Here is a 21,792-nt window from a genome sequence, read left to right on the forward strand (position 1 = left end):
TCATGCTTCATGGACTTTTTAGTAGAAGTGTCATAAACAAACAAGAAAACCTATTTTTGCTGCATAAAAATAAAATGTGTTCACAACAGAAGAAATGTGCATGAGATGTGATAGATATAAAATCCACTTAACTGTCAATCAGTATTAAATTCAAACGTATATGCAAAGGGAATTTTACACTTTGGAGATGCAAGCGAAACAACAACACCAACACATAAAGATAGTAGGCCAGGAAAAAGCCTTTTAATTAGATGCCTAGAGCTGTACCAGCGAGAATGGCATAGGATCATCCCTGGCAGCGATAAATCAACTTTTCCACATCCCGTTGACACTGAGTCTAGGTCCACCATTGTAAATGTGTGTGACTTGTTGGGCTGGACAGTCTTGTAAGTGCCAATGGATTTGAACGGGAGGAATACCGACTTTTCTCACATTTTAGCATGTCATTACCAAAACAGAAGTTAAAAATGGCCTGCTTCGGATTTCTACAGATGTGTCTGGGTATCGACGCTCTGAATCCACGTACAGGGAATTCAGAGTATGTTTGACATGACATGATTGTAAATCATAAATTGTCTGCTTGCGCATTGGGGAGAAGCTTCTGTGCATGCAAAGGTGGAAGGAACACACAGACAATTTAAAGCAAGGTTACCAGCATGGCTAGTTAATGACTCTTATGTTGTTACCTCAGCAACTCGTGCAGATAGTTTGGCGATGTTTGGACATTCTCCGATCTGATCACTTAACTGCTTGTCCTAAAAATGTGATTTCTGTTCTGATTTGAGAAACAAATGGGATTTACCTGACTAAATTTGTTTCATCTTTCTTTTTCCTGCTATGGTGAGAAAGATGTGCTTGTAATGATCTATAAACAGTTTCACAGAAGTTACACAAGGCAATCTAAATGTCAGATGTATTTAAAGTTGTACTCGAAGCTGCAATTAATTTTTAATTATTAGTTCACTCCTTCAGTTGAAAGAAAATGTATTGTTTGTGCTTGTTTGCTTTTTCCCAGAATCAGTGCATTTGTTCAGGTTTCCATTGGTCCAGCCTCTGCGGAGAGCCCAAGAAATGTCCTGCCAAGAGTCATTTGTGCCTTGTCCTCACCTTGCATCCTAATAAAATGTTTGCTGGCGACTGGCTTAAATCATTTGCGACACATACATCAATCAGTCTGGATTCAAGTGTCAGTTCTTGAATTTAAAAACCAAATTACCCCCATTACCCATCATTTACCCACTCCTTGTGAGCACAATTTCAATCATCAGCTCACACTGTGCTAATTGTAATTATGGGGTGGATTCAATTTATTCAAATTGCTAAGGAGGCAAGTTGGCATGATTCTAGTCTTTACTTAATTCAAGGACTTGTTCTTTTGGTGACTTCTTACATGCTTAAATGGTGATTTCTTCATTTACTCTTTATTATGAACAGGACAATGGCATAAGGATTTAAGCTCAGAGCGTGTGTAGCCTCTGTACAACATTAGCACTGACATTTTCATTGCCTATTGGCTGCACATGTTAAAAGCCAGTTTTCTTTTTGGCTCTGTGTTGATGCAGCCAAAGCATTAGTGCAGTTCTCCTTCCACGCTGTTGGAAGAAGTGTGACAGTTTTGACAAGTAAATCTTTTTCTTGATGTGTCGCTGCTTTCATTCTTGAATGGACGTGGGTGAGTGTTTGTGTGTGTGTGTATGCAGGGGGTGGCGAGGTTTCTTTCAATATGACAGAATGGAGTATTGACTAGTTTGATGTTGAACTAGCGAAGACGCGAGACACAGCCAAAGATTATCAGTGAATGTTCAGCTAACATTTGAGGAAGTCGCCGTGGGAGAGGGAACAACAGATTTGCGGATATTTGCTGGACATAAGGTCACACAGTGTTTCAACTGTAAGTGCCTCTGAGAGCAGCTTGAGCCAAGCAAGAGATCATTGGGGGGTCGGGGAGGGAGCGAGGCCAAGATAGAAACATGTCTCATCTCTGGAGGTTTTTATAGTTTGCCAAATATGCAACCAGAAATGAAAGTGAACTAAGCTGTACTGTATGCAATACCACAATCAGGATGCAAAGCATATGCCTTTATAGAGCAAATTTAAATCTCTGCAGGCTGTTAAAGATCATCAGTACCATCAAATCAAACAATTAACATTTGTCAATTTCTCAGCACAGATGCTAGGTACAACTGGAATAGGATTTATTATAACCTCCCCGCACCTGCATTGAAACGATGAACAACATGTCAAGTGGCACCCAGCTGGTTTGCCTCTGGGTCATTTCTCTCTCCTCTCAGTCCTTCAGAGTGTCTCTAGAAGGCAGACGCAGCAGACCAAAGGATAAATAGATCTGCAGAAGAGGTTGATGAAGTGCTGTATAATATGAAGATCCACTAAACACGACAAACATTTATACCATCCTTGACTCGTGCCACTCCCCCCCCCCCCCCCCCCCCCGACTCTTTGTGTGTAGGTGAGAAACCAATTCTTCATTTGTTGTGTTCTTTTTTCAGGCTTATAAAGGGCCAGGGCATCGACATCAAGAGCCTCAGCTCCAGATCAGTCCTCACAGTGACCAACATGACAGAGGATCGTTACGGGAACTACACATGTGTCGCCTCCAACAAGCTAGGGACGGCTAATGCCAGTGTGCCTCTCATTCGTAAGTTGTCAATCTACCTGCTTGTGGCTAACTGGAGTGGTGAAGAATCAGAGGGCTGAAGGAGTGTTGTTGATGTCAGTGCAAGTGTTTTCATTTTTGCTGCCGTCAAAGTAAAACCCAGTGCTGCAGCTGGGCACCAACACATCACCAGTACAAGTGGTTTCTTATTTTGTAGTCATCAGTTTTGTGAAAACAGTTAAGAAGCCTTTGTGTGTGTGTGTGTGGGTGCGTGTGCGTGTGTGGGTGTATGTCTGCTTTCAAAGTCTACATCTGCATGTGTATTGGATAAAAACACCAACTGAAAAAGAATATTTGCTTTGAGGTAACAGCATCACATTACAAAAGCAGCTACTCAGGTCAGTCTTACTAAGTTGAATGCCAAGTAGCAGAATGACTCAGATTTGAAAGAGGTCTAAAAGTCAGCCTTTTCATAGTTTTCAAAGCCCAAAAGAAATCTTTTCAAGCCTCAAGGAAGCCAAATAACTGCAGGAAAAACAGCTGGTGCATCAGTGATAGATAATTATATACTATGGTTAGAGAAGTATTCTAACATTAATTAAGGTAGTGTAAACAACATAATACCACAAGCTGAGGCAGTTTCCACAAAACAGGTGCAGACTTTACATCTGAAACTTAGGTTTAATCCCTAGGAAGTTGAGTCATCTTGTAGCAATAATTTTATCTTTTGTTGTGACAACTGCTCGGTAGAAATACAGCTCGACTGTTACACGAGATTGCTCATATTTGTCTGACCATGCAGTGACATGCCAATGATGTATTATTACGTGGTGGTTCAGACTTTTATCCAGACAGCCCTGCTTCATTTGCTGGATCTTTCTGCACTGGCACCCTGACTGCTTCGAAATGGCATATAAATGAATGAGGGGGCTTTGTTTTTTCATGCTGTAGTCTGCCTGACAAGACCTTCCTGGTGAAGGCTGGTGACTGTGTGTGCCTTGGAGGAGGCATGCAGAAGGCTGCCTACTCTCTCCTCGAGACCAGCGGCAGACTAAGCAGTCGAAGGACCTCAACACAATGTAGAAAATAAAGGGAGAATGGAGCTCAATCAAGACCTCTATGACAGCCCACCCAAAAAATGTGCGTTACAAGCTAGTAATTATGGAGTCAGTCATTGAGAAAAAGCTCAGTGACAAAGCCATCAGAGAAAGGCATGTAACAGCACGGTTAGGAGGCCAGAACATGGTCTCATGAAGGCTGAGAAAGGTTGAGTGGTGTAATTAATAATCTTTCTTTGAAGTGCTGAAAACGCAGTAGTGGTAGATTTGCACTTTATACTTTATGCAGCCATCTTGTTGTAGTCAAAGTCCTCTGACTGGGGCCTAGGGCAGCATGAGGTGATGAGTGATTTATCAGTGGTATTTCAGAGGCTGACTTAAGTTCTTTTGTGATTCACAAAGTATATTTGTGTCATGTCTGGGCTTTTCAAAAGACAGAAATAGTCAAAAAAGTTCAAAGCACCCCAACAATGTAGCAGCCAATTTGTGTCAACTTGTTAGTTAAGAAGCATGCAAAGCGTTTCAGTTCCTCAAATCACCATTGGAACTGACTTTCAACCACTTTCAGTCACAAGAACAAGACCCTACCTTCTTTCACAGGCTCTTCTGTTATTTGGTCCTCCTCCTGTTACCTGCCAAGCAGCAACAAAAAGCGCAATGACACCAAAGGGCTTGGGAACATAGCTCTCTCGATGTTTTAGAGTGAGGATGGATGAAAAAATTCTATTTAATGTATTCTGTGATGAAATATGAACAGGTGAATTAAATTATTCACTAGTTTGCGCTGCACTCTCTGATGATAACATTGTCCCTAGCAGGCCAGAGACTCCAAATACAAAAAGATATTTCTGTAGAGTTGGCAATTGTCAAAGGAGCACTCGACTCTCCTGTTTGTGTATGCACAAAGAACATCAAAGGCTTGTCTCAGATTCTCAAATGGATGATCTTAATGTGACACTAGCAAGGCCTCAAAGGCAGAGTGGCGCAGAAACCCTCAGAATAGACAGAGGAGGCAGCTTCCTGAGCTGCCACCCCCCCGACTTCTCTCCCTCTTCCATCTCTTTTTCTCTTTGTCTGTCTTTCTAACATGTCTTTATCTGCCTGCTTCTCTTATCTCATTCTCTTACTCTTTCACTCTTTCTTCCTCTTTCCCCTTTGTCACTCATTCTTCTTCTCTCCCATTCTCTTTCTCGCAAACAGTCTGCCTTATGCTTTGTTTTCTCTCTCATGATCTCCACTAATGGAAGAAAGGCCAATTTTGCTCTTGTTCTTAATAAGAAATGGCAAGCAGTTGCTCCAGTGCACCTCACTGCTACACTGCCGCACATAACAAAACCCAGAGGTTAGATTTCACCAATGGTGACTTTGGATTGCTATTTTTGAACCAGTCAATAGCTATTGATGAGCAAAATGTGAAGGGGGGTAAGGGGCATGCATATTTAATAGAGCATCATACATAGAGGTGAATGTTAAGTAGCAGCACAGTGTGAGTGGGTTGTGATGAAAGAACTACACTTTGTGTGCACATGTGGTAGTTTTTTGGTTGTGTGTATTACACTAAAAGGTTTAATGCATAAATTGATAATGTCAAGTAAGGGTTATTCCCATTCAAAGAGCCTTCTTGAAACACAGCCACTGTGGGCAGAAAAACAGCATTCAGGGCTCAGTTTCATTACTCTCTTGTCTAGATTTTGAAGTTGAAAGTTTCTTATCCTTCAGCGTTGTAAATCCTTTTTGTCCTAACCTAACAGAGTCACTTTAAATCAGTCCAGGAAAAAGGCTTCCTATTATCACTGATGAGATGAACTGTGACTCTGGAAAGCCAACTCCCAGAGAAAGTAAACACATTTGCTTTCAATTCAGAGCAGCCACTGGGAGACAGCTAGTTTGGTTTCTGTTTAAAATCAAACAGACAAGAAAAAATGCGGGTGGTGGAAAGAAATTGATACAACATAGTGTCACGATATTTTGCATTCTAAAACTGGGTCTGGACACAAATAGCAAGTATCAAGCTTTTGCTTTTATACAGTAAGTTTATCGTAATAGAATAATTATAGTACAAGTAGAATAATCAAGCTGGTGTTGTCAGCAGGAGTGATGGTCAGAAAGTTGGTAAACCAAAAATGGACACATTAGAGAAGGAAATCAGAAACTTATCTGTATCTGTTTAAATCTAACATATTGACTAATTTGAAGTTGCAAGGAGTGTTGTGTTAAAATATAGTGTCCTTTGAATACTGCAAACATGAAATTTGCTGTTTAAAAAAAGTGATAAAAAAAAAACAGAACTTGTGCTCGGGTCCACATGTTAGACTTTGACTCATTCTTCACTATCTGCTGTATCCTCCTAGCTGTGTTAGACCGTTTAGTTTTTTGTGTTGTTAAACCATTAGTCAGGGATTGTGATCTCTTTCAGCTGAGTGCCACTTTAAGCTGTGTGTTAAAAGCTGTGGTAAAACACAAGCTGGGCTCTTTGGAGCAGAAAGACAGCACGCAGCCTCTTTGTCACTACTTGTTGGAGTCCTCTGTGTGCGCGTGTGTGCGTGTGCGCGTGCAAATCTTTTCATACTTTTTTAGATAACACAATAACCAGTATCATCACTGAATGAACGAATAACAAAGTGGAAAAGCACTTGTCGCAATTGTCAGTACTTCTAAACCATTGTTAAGTTACAAAGATGTACTGAATAGACTTGGATAATAGGCACAAATAAATCATAAATAACATCAAAATAGTCAGTACCTCTACTGTATGTTTGCATCTGGAATATTTGAACCAGAGCCTGCACAGGTCTACTTTCTGCAACAACACCTGCAGAATTTAGGACTTATCAATGCACTGATTTAAGACCGACAGAGCCTAGTCATTAATTCTGCCAATCCCATTTCTTCTGAGACATTCTATGATTAAAGGCCAATAGTAAATTACAGTATTTCTGCTTTTATTCACTGTATGACAGTCACCTAGCTGTGGCTGTGGATATTTCTCAGTTTAGTTTCATTGCTGTGCTGTTCCATTTGTGACGAGCATACATTTTAGCCACTTATAACATCTGTGTGTGATGTCTTGCCGATGGCTGATCAGTTTCCTATCATGCGACAGACGCATATATTGATTGTGCATTCGTTTGCATTGGGATTATTCAGAATACGGGGTCAAGTAGCAGTTGAGCTAATATCTTGTGGTGGTATCTGTCGAGAGGTTTTCTATTGGCTTCTGTTGTGCAGTTTAGCTAATGGAATCTACTTTATGTGAACTTTTGTAACCATATTATTTTTAATAGTAGGTAGAGCGGTTTGTCCACGAACCAGAGGGTTAGCGGTTCGATCCCCGGAATGTGCCACATGCCGAAGTGTCCTTGAGCAAGACACTGAACCCCCAGTTGCTCCCAGTGTGTGGTACTGGTGTGTGAATGTGTGTGTGCTTGTGTGAGCGAATGGGTAGATGTGTCTATGACTGTAAAGCGCTTTGAGTACCAATAGGTAGAAAAGCGCTATATAAAAGCAATACCATTTAAGAGCGTGGACAAAGGCTTGCAAATAGCATCTGTTTCTCTCCATAGTCCATAAGGTGTCTTATTTCCCTTTTATCAAAATAATGTTATTATCTTGCAATACGTATGTTCATTTGAGAGCAATCAATAGAGTTATATATCATCAAATTTACATTTTGTTTTTGACATTTTTACCATAACCTTTTGATAAATGGTCATTTTTTTTGGGCATGAGTGCCTCTCACACTTAATGAATGAATGGAGCATAGTGTTCAGAATGTGTATTGGTTCACTGGCACCATCTGTTTCCAGTATGGTTTCCAGAGATCAGTTGAAGGCCAGCTGTGTAGCTATCAGCGGCATTAACATCCAGTCAAATTAATTCACAGCATGGATATTGTAATCAGAGCCTTATCAATGTTACTCGATCACAATGCCTCCTTGTTGATTTAACTATGTTAATATTTATGTACAGTTTGTCTTTATTACGACAGATTAGCCTTATCGGCAAGCTCACATTCATCGTGAGTTCCCTCAAACAGCACAGCCTTTTCTCTCAAATCTGATTGGATAACAGTTTCCTTTAAACCTCACTTCCTTGACATAAGTATCTCTGTTGGACATGAAAATTTATGGCCACCCCAGTCGAACAAGATCATGCATTATTAACAGCCAAAGCTTCACTGCAGGTTGTTTTTCCAACCATCTTTCTTTGCACATACACTAGCCAGATAGCCAGCTTCACTGCTGTGTCACAACGCTTTAAGCATGATGTCCTCTAGTCACTGATCACTTGATAATAAAAACATTGATGCCTCAGAGAAGAGGTGAGGAGCCCAGTGGGTCATTGCAGCAAAAAAGCAGCGGTTCATCAAGTGTGTGGAAATACTTCTACTGTGACGTGAAATGTAAGTCAGTTCTGAAATCCAACAAATGTACTACTGCAATGCACACTCATCTGAAAAGGCATCCGCTGACGCTAGCAGAGGAACGTTCCAAATCCTCTCAATGGCAGTCAGTTAACAACTTTATCAAACGCTCTGCAATAACAGAGAGAAGGAGGCTGCAAATCAACAGTTGCTGGTGGATTTTATTGTCCACGTTATTAGACCTTTAGCTATAGTACACAGACAAGGCTTTGGAGAAATACCGCATTTTTATTTGTTTTTTTTGACCCAGCTACTTTCTTACAACACGCTGTAGAGTACTATTAAATGTTATTGATGGTGCTGGGTTGTACCCTGTTTTTATACAGGCTATACGTATCTGCATCACACAGTATATAGCACAGGAGCTGTCTGTTCTCAGCATTTGTATTCAGGTCAAGAATATAGATTTCATTGTTACTTTCTACTGTATTTTTATTAGTGACATCATCAGCAACTAAACAGTGTCGACTCGACTTTCGTCACATAACAGTCGACTGTAAAAAGAATCTTTGTTCAACCCCTAGTATGTACCCCATAAACACACAGAATTGCACACACACTTTATGATTTTAGCAGAGGTATAACAATCACCAAGCTCGCAATCCTCTTTTCAATTTACCATTCCATGTGCCAGATGGAAGTGAACTTCGACGAAAAGACTGAGGCCGTTCACTCCAATTTTCTGAGGAGTCCTCCAGCTTAATTGGTCAAGCTCTTATCCCCCAGCCCACCTCGGCTTAGCCCTGGAGGAGATTTTCTCCGCCTATACCTCTGCCTTCATTTCCTCCAACCCCCACCCCCCTTCCAGCAGTAATAGGAGAGAAAAAGAGTTACTCTCACTCTCTCTGTTGCTGCTCGTCCTCCCGCAGGCAGGAGAGACACTGCTGGCTAGTTGGTTAATGAACGTTGTGTTCATTTGTCACGCTTATCAATCACTGCATGTGTAGGTGTCATTTTGCCATGTCTCCTCATCTGCCATTGTTGTTGATGATGTTGTTTGTTCCCACACTGTGTGACTGTACCTGAGTCATGGAGCAGAGGGAAATGGGAGTTAGAATAGTATGGAATAGAATAGAATAGACTAGAGTTTATTTGCCATTTGCACAGAGACATTGTCAAGCTTACTAAAATAAAAAGCAGGCACACACTACAGGCATAGATAATAAAAACAATCCAATTAAATACTAAAAAATGCTAAAGTTAGAAAGCACACTTATAGGCACAGAATAATTGAGACAAAGGTGATAACAGCTTAAAATGCAGTGGAATGATATTGAATCAATGAGGGAATTGGATGGCAGACATGTATCATGTTTCAGAAAGTGTTATTCATTCAAAGTGCCTCAGTTTTATTTTTTGTCTGCACTGGTAAAAGGCAGAAGTACATCCTGGCAGCATTCAGATTTTTTCCTGCACTAAAACTGTGCAGGCGAACAACAAAACATATTCTTTAGGCGTTTTCATTTTCAAATGTGAAAATGTGCTGAATAAATTTAACATAGTGAGGTTGTAGCGCCCTTGCATTGTTCCACCATTTACCTATCATTTGAATGCCCACATTTCCATATTTAGGCAATCAAAAAAAGCCATTAACATTTTCCTGTTGCACTGCTATGAGAAAACGTTGGCCGCCGAAGCAGAATGTTCATCCTGAAGCCCAGCAGGCAATAGACTTTATATCCACCGACACCCACCTACCTTTGCCGACTCCTATAGGTGGCAAGGCACTGTGCTAGAGACGTTCATCCCTGGTTGAGTAATCCCAGTGTGTGCCCACAGGATGACATACTCTGGCCATGACGTTGGATGAATAACTAATTAGCTGGCTTCCAGATAAATACAGCCTTTAGCGCCGACTACTCCATCGTCAAAGTGAGGGAAATGTTTAAGAATAGCTGAACAGTTCACAGAAGGAATGTGTCCCTGCATGAACAGTAACTTAATAATGCACTCAAATGGAGCAGTGAAGATGAATTGGACTCCTTCTGTGGCTCACACCACAGTCCAGGTTTCTTGGAACATCATCCTATATTTTCCTCTAAGGAGTGCTATGAAAGGTATTTACTGCACTATGGCTCTAAAAAAGACCTATTTCATCAGTGGGGGTTTAACAGCATCAACAACAAGTAATTCATGAGGTGTTTTCTTGCTTTAAAATGTCTGCAAACGAGGTGACATTTTATTTAAAACCCAGGATTATAGCACAAACTTAATACATTTCAAAAACATTTGGTGTTTGTTCTGAAAATGTACCTCCAAACACACCTCACGTTTAAGGAAACCCCAACAAGTCCCAATGCAGTAGCTGTCGACCAGGCTCGTAGACCTGAAATTGATGTGTTCAGTTTTTGTATTAACTCCTCATTATGCTTGTAATGAGCTAAATTCTGAGCAGAGCCCCACACGAAGATTGGTTCCTACAAATCATGTCAGATAAATCTCTTGCATTATCCAGTCGAGAAAGAACAAAGAGAATAGCAATCCATGAAATGAAATAGCTGTGAAAACTAATGTGTTTTATCTTGCAAGTGAGTGGCATATACAGTATGTGAAATGATGTGTCGCTCTGCCGAATGAGGGAAAGAGTCCGAGTCAGTGTGTGGCTAGGAGGGAGAGATTGCATGTCAAAAGATACGTTCCACGGTAATGGAGGAGTGTCTGAGAGCTCATGAAGTGATTCACTGGTGAATTCATGCTCAAGTATTAATCAGATAGCAGCCGTCTGCCTCTTTTAAGAGAGAACTGAAAAGAAACTGTCTTCACGTATCGGCTCCCCCAGGAATACCTAAAGTGGAAACATTTGTGGAAGAAAAGATGAATTCGACCATTTCCTCAACGATACGTGGAGGGAAAAAGCACATCATTTCGCATATGAGGACGGATTCCTACACAGTTCCCCCCCTTTCCATTAGAATGATGAAATCAAATGAAAGCAAAGGTTTTATTGTTGTTGGCATATTGGCGGTCTGTTAAACAGCACCACAGTCATTACACAGTTGTTAGAGCACTTCAGAAAGGCGACACAGAGGGTACAGGGTGAGAGCTCGGTGTACAGCACGGTGTTCACCCCCCTTTTGCCCTGTAATTGAAGTAGCCATATTGAGTTCCCATGTAAATGGATTAAAATGGAGAGTCTAAGTAGGCCTCTGCACTATTGCGTGGCCTAGATACAGCTGCTCACTGCAACACCATAAAGTAGGCTTCTGTGAATTATATGTGAGGTGTAATCATGGCTGCTATGGTTTCCCTGTGTGACACTCCTCCCCCACCATGAAGAAGCCTTTTGAAAGAAGGTGGCTTATACAGTACCTTCATGGGAAGTATAAATAGTAATATAGCTGCAAGTGTAATCCGTGCTGTTCATGTGCCAAAGAAACTGTAAAAAATCTTATGAGTCCAACTACTGCAGCTCTTAGAGTTGAGCTGTCTGGGTGGCACGCTCACACATCTCAGATTCTGCTCTCAAGTGAGTCACTGTACAAAGCTGGTCACAGCTTATCTCTATTAAGTGCTTGTTTACCAAACAGAAAGCCATGCTATTCATTAATTTATTTATTTCTCGCAGTGATATCTTTGCACCAAACTGGTTGGCAGGGCGATTGTCGAGAGTTGGTGCAAATTCTGCAGGAACGTGTTTACTACAAATGTGACCGATCATAAGATCTACTCAGTGTGACATTTTAAACAGTTTAAGAAGTGAAGAACTTGCCCAGCTTTAGAAGTTTGACACGCTGGACTGTACATTTCTGGATGTCACATTATTCCATCTCCAAAATGCCACCAGTGGCTCAGCCTGGAATGAGTTCATAAGGTAATCAGATTGAGACTCTGAGTTCCCTCCTCGGAAGGATCAAAGACACGCTAAAAGTCCCCCCTCCCCCCTTTCCTCTTTTTTAATGAGTTCACACAAACTAGAAAAGGAGGACAAATTGTGGAAAACTGCTATAATCTGTGGAGAGGGAAAATGAGATTAAATTGATGTGATTTAAGAACTACCCACCAGGTGCAGATGAAATTATAGGTGATCTCTAAACTATGGTCCGCTGTCAAAGCAAAGAACGGCCAGTTGTTTGAAGCAGCCTCCTGGGTCCCTCTCATTCTTTGATTTAGCAGTAACCCATGCAAATCTGAGGCAACTGGGGGACTACAGCGTTTTATTCATAAGCATGTGGAGGTTGCATCTTGCCACAGAGACATCGGTCCTTAATGCATGGAGCGGATTTGTCTCCATTCCCTGTCCTTTTGTCCTTGCATGCATTTTCCTTTTTTTTTTATTTTACGTCTCCATTCTGTTAATAATACATGAATGTCCTCTTTCCCTCCCCTTCCCTCTTCCCTCCTTCTCCTCCCCCTGTAGCAATTATTGAACCCACCACCACTAGTGCTGTCTCAAGCCCAGGTCAGTATATGTCACCATGCTGTACACCAAATCAGCAAAGAGGTCCGCTGCCTCATACTAACCTGAGCCAATATCCTCTCCTCCATCTTGATTTATTTCAATTGGCTTCCTGGAATGCCTACTGGGTGTACAGCTTCATTGTATGTCTCTTATTTATTTATTTATTGCATTTCCGTTTTTTTCTTTTGTAATTTTGGGATGGCTTCTATACAGTCTGGCTACATATACTTCCTGCAGCCTGTGTCATTGCAACACCCTGCCCCTTTCCTTTCATTACAAACACCACCACCACCACTTGGAGCAAACAGTAGCGTCATCAAGTGGCTGTTCCATATTCCTCTGGGTGCTGATGCTTTTCATAACACTGATGGCTTCGTCTTCTTCTCTTTGTGGCTTTCTAACCACCACTCTGCTGCTCCTCAGCACTATCTTAATGCAATATACATCAAAGGCAGGACACTGTTGGTAGTAAAGGGCCTTGGTTTGTTATTTGCAAGAAGAAATCTCTGCTGTCCTTGTACTTTTATCATTCCATCCCAGTCTAGCTCTCTCTTTTTGTCTTAATTCTCTTATATCCATCACTCTCATTTTCCTTTCTGTTCTTTCCTCTATTCTAGAACAATCGGTTGGCGCTCTGCCATCTCTTTAACCTGATCTCTTGCTTGTCAGTGCTACACTGTCAATGTCGTCCCCCCCTCCCTTGCTGGATTCCGCTGCTTCCACATTCCAGCCCACTGTAATCCCCTCTGCCTGGTCGTCTTTTCTCCCTCTCTAATGGTTTTAAGCAAGTCACAGAATGTAATCTCTCATGCTGGTTACATTATTTTTGCTTAATACTGTTCAGGCACACAGAAACACGCACTGAAAGAGCTTTCGCTGGCATAGACTCACACCATTGACAATGAAATGAAAACATGCAGAAATATTCAAACAAGCACCTTCCCTTACAGTACACGTAATCACATTTAAGGATTCACAGTGTATGATTAATCTGCTAAGCGTTTTTGGGACTTTTCATTTGGCTCTGTGAATAGACGCCATTTTCTACCTGTCTATTTGAGCCAAATATAATTATCTACGGAGATTCTGACAGATAACAAGTTAAAATAAGCTCAGCAGCAACAAATGGCCCTGCCATGGCCCTGAACTCTCATTTGATGTAACGCTTGCAGAACAAATGACAATTTCATGGTCCAAAGGAACACTGGTGGTTTCAATCGTGGAGATAAACTCAGAGAGCCACTGTTCTTGTTTTGTACCAAGTTGTATATGAAGTTCATTTTTGTATGGCGCCTTCACTAACTGGCTTGGTAAAGGGAATTAAATGGCTTTTATCCCAATCACTGTACAGTTAACTTTAATAATTGATTTTAAAGTTATTACCTGCTTTTATGTCTCCTGAGAAATGGGTTTTGGATAATGTGGACCCAAAATAAGGAATTCGTTTCTTGTCTGTGAGGTAAGCGGATCAAGTGAAGTGATCAAGGGCATATGACAAAAAATAGAATCACTTTACAAAGTAACAAACATGTTAATTGGAAACTGACCCGGGTCTGCCAGTTTTCTCTAATAAAAATTTTCTCACATGGGCCAAAATGCTGTTGTGTAGTTTAATTAATCCTATTTCCATGGTAGATTAGATTGTTTGACTCAGCACTTGTAAAGACATAACTGTACACAACTGTGCGCCATGAGGATAATCTTCCACAAAAAAGCAATAGTTAAATAGCTCACTTTAGGCAAAACTCGGGATGTAGCTTAAATAGAAAACAGTGGCTGCTTGAAAGGCGGTGAGTCTTTACCACAAAGAAAACTTAATTACAGAGCTACATTTGTCACAGAAAAACCTCTGCTGTAGCTACAAAACAGTGTGAACCTTACAAACTTTACTGTATACACATAAAATACCCAGTTTTACCCCCAACAGCAACTATATCGACAAAGTGGCACCCATAGATGCAGGACACTTCCAGGCTGCAACCCCCTCTGTAAATGTCAGACAACAGTGCTGTCTTTAGTGAGGGCCTTAACAGAAGGATGAGTGTGATAAGCTACTGAAAGTCTATAGTGACTTGTGAACAGGTCTTGGCCGTGTAGTTTTTTGGGGGGAGGTGGCAGCATCTAATGCCAACGATGCAGCACACTCAGTAAAGTGGTAATAAAGGCCAACTATGTTCAGACTTGAATTGGACAGTCTAGAGAAATGGGCAGAGAGGAGGACGTTAAGCTCCGTCCTGAATAACCCCTCCTACTCAGCCTATGATGGACTGTGGCAGATGGACCGCGCGTTCAGCCACCAGCTCATCCCACCCAAGAGCCAGACTGGGCGCTTCAGGCATTCATTTGTGCCCACTGCCATCAGATGCCACAACACAACTGTGACCACAGCCTAAGCCAGCTGTGCCCCCTCACCTCCAACCCTGACCAACTCCCACTCAGCCAGAGATGTCAAACCCATTGCTCTCATCTCTTCAGGTCCAACATCCTTTGCAGTCTTTGCAGATTATTGAAAATGGATATACTGTGCATATGTCTATGCTGAACAGTGATACATGAACCGTGTAGTATGGATCTTAGTAATAAAGGAATTTAAACGGCCCAATTTTAAATTCATGGCACGACTTGGCAGAACGATAAAGACTACACGCTGGACCCCTGACCAGTCAAACCAATCGGTCCTTAGCTTTAACGTGATAATATCAGGAAGGAGGTGCCGATTTAAAGAAACAATAACCTACACAATAAATGTATATATTAGGGATGCACCGAAATGAAAATTCTTGGCCAAAACCGAAAATGAAGAACCCGAGGCCGAAACACAGAAAGAAATTATTATGGCGATTATTAGTACCCTTGCATTCATGGCTATGACTGTGTACTAAACTCACTAAAATCAAGGCATTGCAATTTCATAAATTAATATTAATGTATTAAAGAATATGGATTTCAGGTGATAAATTAAACCCCACATGGACAAATTCTTTGCAGATGCACCCCTCTTGAAATTTCAGTATAACACGTGTTATATTATATATACCGAATATTCGGTGCATCCCTAATATATATAAATATATATATTTTTATATATATATATCAAAAAGATCTCACTGCTTCAGCACTGAGTCACAGAGTCACTTAGCTCATACTTAGCTCATACATATGATGAAACTGCCCTGGTCAAAGCTAAAAGGCATGTATTAAGATGAATATTATTACAGCTTGCATTGGAATGCATACAGCTTTTTCATTCAAAGGTTTTTGTATCGATTTTCTATACATGCATAGCTATATCTTTCTTTGTCTATTGAATTTTATCAGTAAGAACAACACAAATCTTGTCCTTTCTTATCTCACATCAGAAAGTGGTAACAAACCACATTTTGTTGGCAACAGTCTTAAGCTTACTTCATCCTAAGCATATGGATTTATGTGTATTTACCTAAACATAAAACACTGCTCCACTACTCTGGCGTGATGCCACCCTGTCATCGCAGTGAAATGTAGATCTGTGATAATAGCATATGCTCCCACAGGCTTTCAGTCCTGTTTGTTTATGCAGATCGCTTGACAGAAGGAAGCGATGTTTCTTAACACTGTACTGAGCCACTTTCTTGTCTTTGCAAGGCGCAGTGTACAGACAGTGCAACTGGTTCCAGGGATAATTCATGTTTTGTACATAATGTGTGTGAAGGTGATCCACGTACTTGCACTCGATTATTTGTCCTCCATACGGCATTTCCGTACAACATCATTTAGTTGATATCTGAGATAATCAGAAGTTATTACAGAGAAAGTTATGCTGCAGTGTATTTTGAAAGCCTGATATGGTAATCATTTATTTGACCCTTTAGGTGATAAAAAGAAGAGATAAATGATTCTGTGAAGTTTTTTTTTTTCTTGCTAATGTCATGATACAGGTCATAAAACACCGCCTGATCCGTGATGGAGTAAGACTTGTTCACTTTAATCCAGAATAAAGCCTGGAATTTTCTTGTGCCTCTTAGTAGAGCAAAGGAGTAGATTCTATTTAGATGTTTTAAATTTGATAGTTTCACCAGCTCAATGAAGACAGTTTTTGATTGATTTAGAGCGAGCCTAGGTCGTATATCTTTCCTTATTCAAGGTCCAGGTCGCAACATCAAAGAGATAATCTACCTCATTAAGTATTCTTCCTAAATCCTCCAAAATGCAAAAGTCACTCACTCAGTTCCCCAAGGCTCAAAGAGTTGTGTTAATCAAATTATTTCAGTAAGCCTGTAAATCTTCTTTAATCAAAGGATAGCTGGCTAATTTATGTCTGGAACTGGGCTAATGTCTTCTTTGGAAGCCAACTTTAAAAGAGGTTAGGTTATACTTTTGCTGTTTCAATTCTTTATTTTGCTATCTGATGTCGGTACAAGTCAGACCCTAAGACACATTTTGTTTATATTGCACTGAACAAAGCCTTTTCAATAAATACGCAACTTGGCATTTTCAAGTTCTAAATTAATCTTCTCTCTTAACCATTTCTCTGTAAGTATTGTACTATTACTGGAAGAAGCCGATACACATGTTTAGTCTGTGTTTGAGACCATGAAATGCATTAGTTTGGTGATTTAATCAGCATCTGACTGTGTTCTCAAGCCCTGTTGCTACATTTTCTAAATTTAGCCTTAATACATAAACTTTTCATGTTTTTTTCTTTTTCAAATCCTTTCTCGGGGGGAATTGATGTTGATAAAAAAGTAACGTTTGAAGTAAAGTTCTTATATGTTTATATGTTATATGTTAACTCAGTTCATTTCAAAAGCATCTCAATCTGCTGAGCCTGGATATTGGTTGCTATCAGCTATGGGCTTCTAGTGAGAGCATGAGTTACAACTGAGATCCACTGTCTCTGGGAAAATGATGTGACCTCAAACAAACGTTTCGAGTAAAGCTTTTTAAATATGTCATATTTGCACAGTGTTAAACCTAGTGAAATCAAGTAACAGCGGCCCATATTACTACTGACATACACATTATTTTACACAGTGAACTCTGATCTCACTGCTCAGCAAAGCATTTAAAGCAGGGATGTGCTACAAATGATTCCAGAAAATACTAATGATTATCAGGCAGATCGGTCCTCCCCTTGAGCCCGGCAGCATTACATCCTCTTGCAATTTATTCAAGAACATATGCTACATGTCCACATGGACCGCTGGAAACAGACTATTATTGATAACGTGAATACTAGGTCATGTGAAATAACTTCCATGAAAAAAGTGAAATATTCACAGACGTTGAAGGAATGAAGGAACACTGGCGGTTTCTTTGGCTTTAAGACACAATAGTAGGTTTTAGATGCCACAGTCTGTCCTTAATTCCCATTAAGATTATTTCTGACATTGTGCAGGAATACGCTGATACTCAGAGATTGGTATTGGATTTCTTCAATGCTGTTGAATGAGCTGGAGAGATCAGCCTGTCCTTTGTTTCACCCCAGGCAAAGTCAGTCACACTAACAACCGTTAGCCGTTAAACATCATCAGTTACGTAACACTATCTGTCCTATAGCTACTCTCACTGGGTTTACTTTCCATATGTTGTTGGCGGACATGTGATCTGACACTCTGTGAAGGTCAAGCACAACCAAGCAACAGATTTTAAAAGGGCTTTTTTTTCCATCCATGGTGCTAACTTCACACATAGCAGAGACTGCTGCCTCCCTGTTTCCTCATCCCTCAAAACCCTATAAATCAACCACAGCAGAGTTCCTGAACTTGCACTAAACTAAAGACACTCCATGATGCAGAGTGTGTTTTGCTGTTGCACAGATTCAATAGATATTGTAGATGCTATGGATAAATTGTTCATCCTGAGATGAACCTTGCAGGACTCTTGAGAATGGGAAACAGCTGTTCCACCAAACGGCAGCTTATAAATGCCTTAGTTTTAACAATACAAATGTATACTGTTCATTGACACTTCTGTAAAAGCACGAGTCACTTGTGCTGAAGTAACGTCAAGTGGCAATTACAGATACATCAATGTGACGACTGCCTACTTACGTTTGTGAGTCACTTCTAGCTAATGACTATAAATGTACATTGCACTTATGAAATATTCAGTAAGATGGAATATCTCCCACTGATAAGCCTAGATTGGGGTCTGCTGTCAATGGACTGGTGTTACAAATCCTAGAGGACTGGACTTGTTGAAACTAGTGTGTTAAATTGCTCTAGGCTCCTCTACAGTAAACAGCCCTGCCTTTGCTTTACCCAGCATGCCTGGTGTCAGACACACTGAGCTGCCCACAGATAATCCTGTTTGGCAGTGCATTTTCTGCCAGCCTTATCAGTTATACAGTGGCGAGATCAAGAGCCGTGCAAACGCCTTCTACACCCTCAGCGCTCTGCCACCCCAAGTCCTGTCCCATATGGTTTGTTTCAGGTGATACGCTGACCTTCATTCCTACCGAGTACTAACTTCCCAATCACCTCTGGAAGGACCTGATAAGCAGATGGCATGTCATCTATCACACGTGACCCCATGATCCCTGGGCTATGTAAATAGACAATAGGTTTTGTCCTGTGAAACTGGAAATCCAGACGAAAAAACCTGCGGTGAATGGCTTCAGAAGCAAGCTGTGCTCATGAAATAAAACCTGCATCTTCTCCTTTGCTGAAATGAATATTATACATCTAATGAAAAGTAAACAGAAACTCAAAAGCCTCCAGTTACTGCATGTAAAACCTACATAATGCTCTACATTATACTGGATATATGCGGCACTTAGTAAGAGTGATTTTACAGCACTCCTTAGCTTTATAGCGTGATCCTCTGAAATATCAAAGCGTGCCAGTGTTTTTAGAGTTCATTTAATTAATCAACACTTCCCATGCCTTCTGACAGCATTTGCATTTCCATATCGAAAGAGCATATGTTTTCAGGAAATGAACGCCATTACTTTAATATTAGAACAGCACACACTATGATTGCCTTATGATCTTCAGTTTTCTCTCTATAATTCCTTTTAATGAGTATTAATCAGGGGAAGTGTTATTTGTGTTATTTGGCTGATTGGTAGTACTCAGTTGTTTGTGTGGCATTAGTCATTACGGGCTAGGTTTTTTATTGTGTCAGCCTGGGCTTTTTATTATAGTGCCTTAAAACACATTCTGAGTGCTAATACTGATTAGTTAAATGTGGAAGATACGGACAATGAAATTGATTTTTTGTTTGACTGTGCCGGGAAGGGTGCTCTAACACAAAGTGATGTCTCTTTGTCCTTATTTGTTTTGGTTAATCATTTATGAATCACTTAAGATATGCATCAAAAACACTTTAAAAGACTAGGAAAAACAAGAAACAATATTGACCGTGTGTTTTTTCCTAAACACAAAGACACAAGATGATAAATGGATGGACAGGTCAGTATTGGACAAGTTATACCTCGAAATTTACATTTGCTGGCAACATTGACTGCCAACGCACAAATGCAACATGCAGCTAGATCCATATATAATGAAGACGTGCTTCAGATGCAGACCCTCCACTTCAATTTCACTATATCCACATACAAATTGAGGGAGTAGGGATTACAGACATATTTTCAGGAACTCATATGTATTTGCACAAATAAACCTAATCATAAGAGAAATAGCCATATTAAATATTTTGCCAGAGATCCTTTGCAGGCAATGACTGTCAGAAGTCTGAAACCTAAGGAGACAGCATATCCCTATGCACCATATACAACAGAATTCATCCGACTGCTTCTGTCTTCTGTCACATCATCTATAAATGCTTGTGACCCAGTGCAATTGGAAACCATACAGGCTCATTCATCACACTGCCTCCGTGGTTACAGATGATGTTGTATGTTTGGATCATGAGCCAAGTCTTCTGCAGACTTTTTTTTCTTCCCATCGTTCTGGTACAGGTTCATTCTAGTATCTTCTGTCCAAAGAATGCTGCTCCAGTATTAGTTTGTCCTTTTTAGATGTTTAATTCAGGCTTTGTGGCGAACCCTTTGTATTTGTTGTGAAGTCTTTTCCTTGTGGTAGACTTGGATAATGATATGCCTGCCTCCTGGAGATTGGTTTTCACTTGCCTAGACTTTTTGAAGGACTTTTACTTTACCATGAGATCACCCACTGCTATAGTGTTATTCATTCATTCATTCATCTTCTGTAACCGCTTATTCCTGTTAAGGGTCGCAGGGTTTGCTGGAGCCTATCCCAGCTGTCATCGGGCAAGAGGCGGGGTACACCCTGGACAGGTCTCCAGTCCATCGTAGGGCTAACACAGAGAGACAGACAACCATTCACACTCACGTGCACACCTACGGCCAATTTAGAATCACCAATGAACCTAACAAGCATGTCTTTGGATGGTGGGAGGAAGCTGGAGTACCCACGCAGAAACAGGGAGAACATGCAAACTCCACACAGAAAGGCCCATGGATTCGAACCCGGGATCTTCTCACTATAGTGTCCTGTGTCCTTATTTGAAGTATTTCTTTTTTAGATTAGTACCATAACGGATCACAAATCAATTTACTCACTGAACTAACTTTACTGAAGACAGATACTGTAGAAATTGGATGTAAAAAAAAGACTGGAGCTGAACTCATTTTTGCAGAGTTATTTCTGTTCTTATCTACAAACCATCTACAGTATGCGCTGGAGCATTTAAATCATATCTATGTGCATGTACTGAAGTTAAACACTTATACATGTAGGATAATGCTCCCTTGAGAATGTGTGCTTTAGCAATAATTTGCTATATTTTTTTCTCATATTTGGGACTCCTACAAAAGCCCATTTACCCATCTTCCCTCTAATCTTAACTACATAAACGATTATTATCCATATTTCATTCTTCCTCTCTGCCATCCTGCAAAGACTCATTTTCTGGGCTGCTTTTCACCTGTTTGTCAGTCTCTGATAGAAATGGCCACGCTGCCCTCCCCCTTTGTCAGCAGATTATTTTATTTACCCCACATCTCTCTCGCCAAACCGTTCGCTTCCTCGCTCTGCCGCTCCCACATGTACCTCTCTCCTCTTCTCCTCTGATTATCTCTCCCTTCTCGCATCTCCTCAGGAGTGGCGGCCATTAAATGCAAACCTGGTCACGCTGTCAGTCCCACGCACACGCGAGAAGAAACACAGCGGCGCATACTCAAACGTTAATAACTGCCTTCAGTAGAACAAGGAAACAGTTTCACTGACTTCTTTCCCTCTGTTCATCTTTCATGGATATTTCTCAGTATTTGTTTTGATAATACTGACGGTGGGTATTAAAACGGAGGCCTGTCAGAGCCTTTCCCGTT

General features: G+C 40.7%; 1 protein-coding gene across 2 annotated transcripts in view; it reads left to right on the forward strand.

Moving 5' to 3' along the window:
• The window catches only part of negr1 (neuronal growth regulator 1), a 134,043-nt gene that overhangs the window by 93,139 nt on the left and 19,112 nt on the right, over positions 1 to 21,792 (forward strand). Inside the window, exons 6-7 of one of the 2 annotated variants that reach the window (XM_084548144.1) lie at positions 2,508 to 2,656; positions 12,453 to 12,494. In XM_084548144.1, the coding sequence (XP_084404270.1) occupies positions 2,508 to 2,656; positions 12,453 to 12,494 (191 nt within the window). The remainder of the gene's footprint in view (positions 1 to 2,507; positions 2,657 to 12,452; positions 12,495 to 21,792) is intronic. The other variant, XM_084548145.1, reaches the window with a different exon arrangement.

The sequence above is a fragment of the Chelon labrosus genome (genome assembly GCF_963514085.1).
Source record: "Chelon labrosus genome assembly, chromosome: 7".
In the NCBI taxonomy this organism is placed as follows: domain Eukaryota; kingdom Metazoa; phylum Chordata; class Actinopteri; order Mugiliformes; family Mugilidae; genus Chelon; species Chelon labrosus.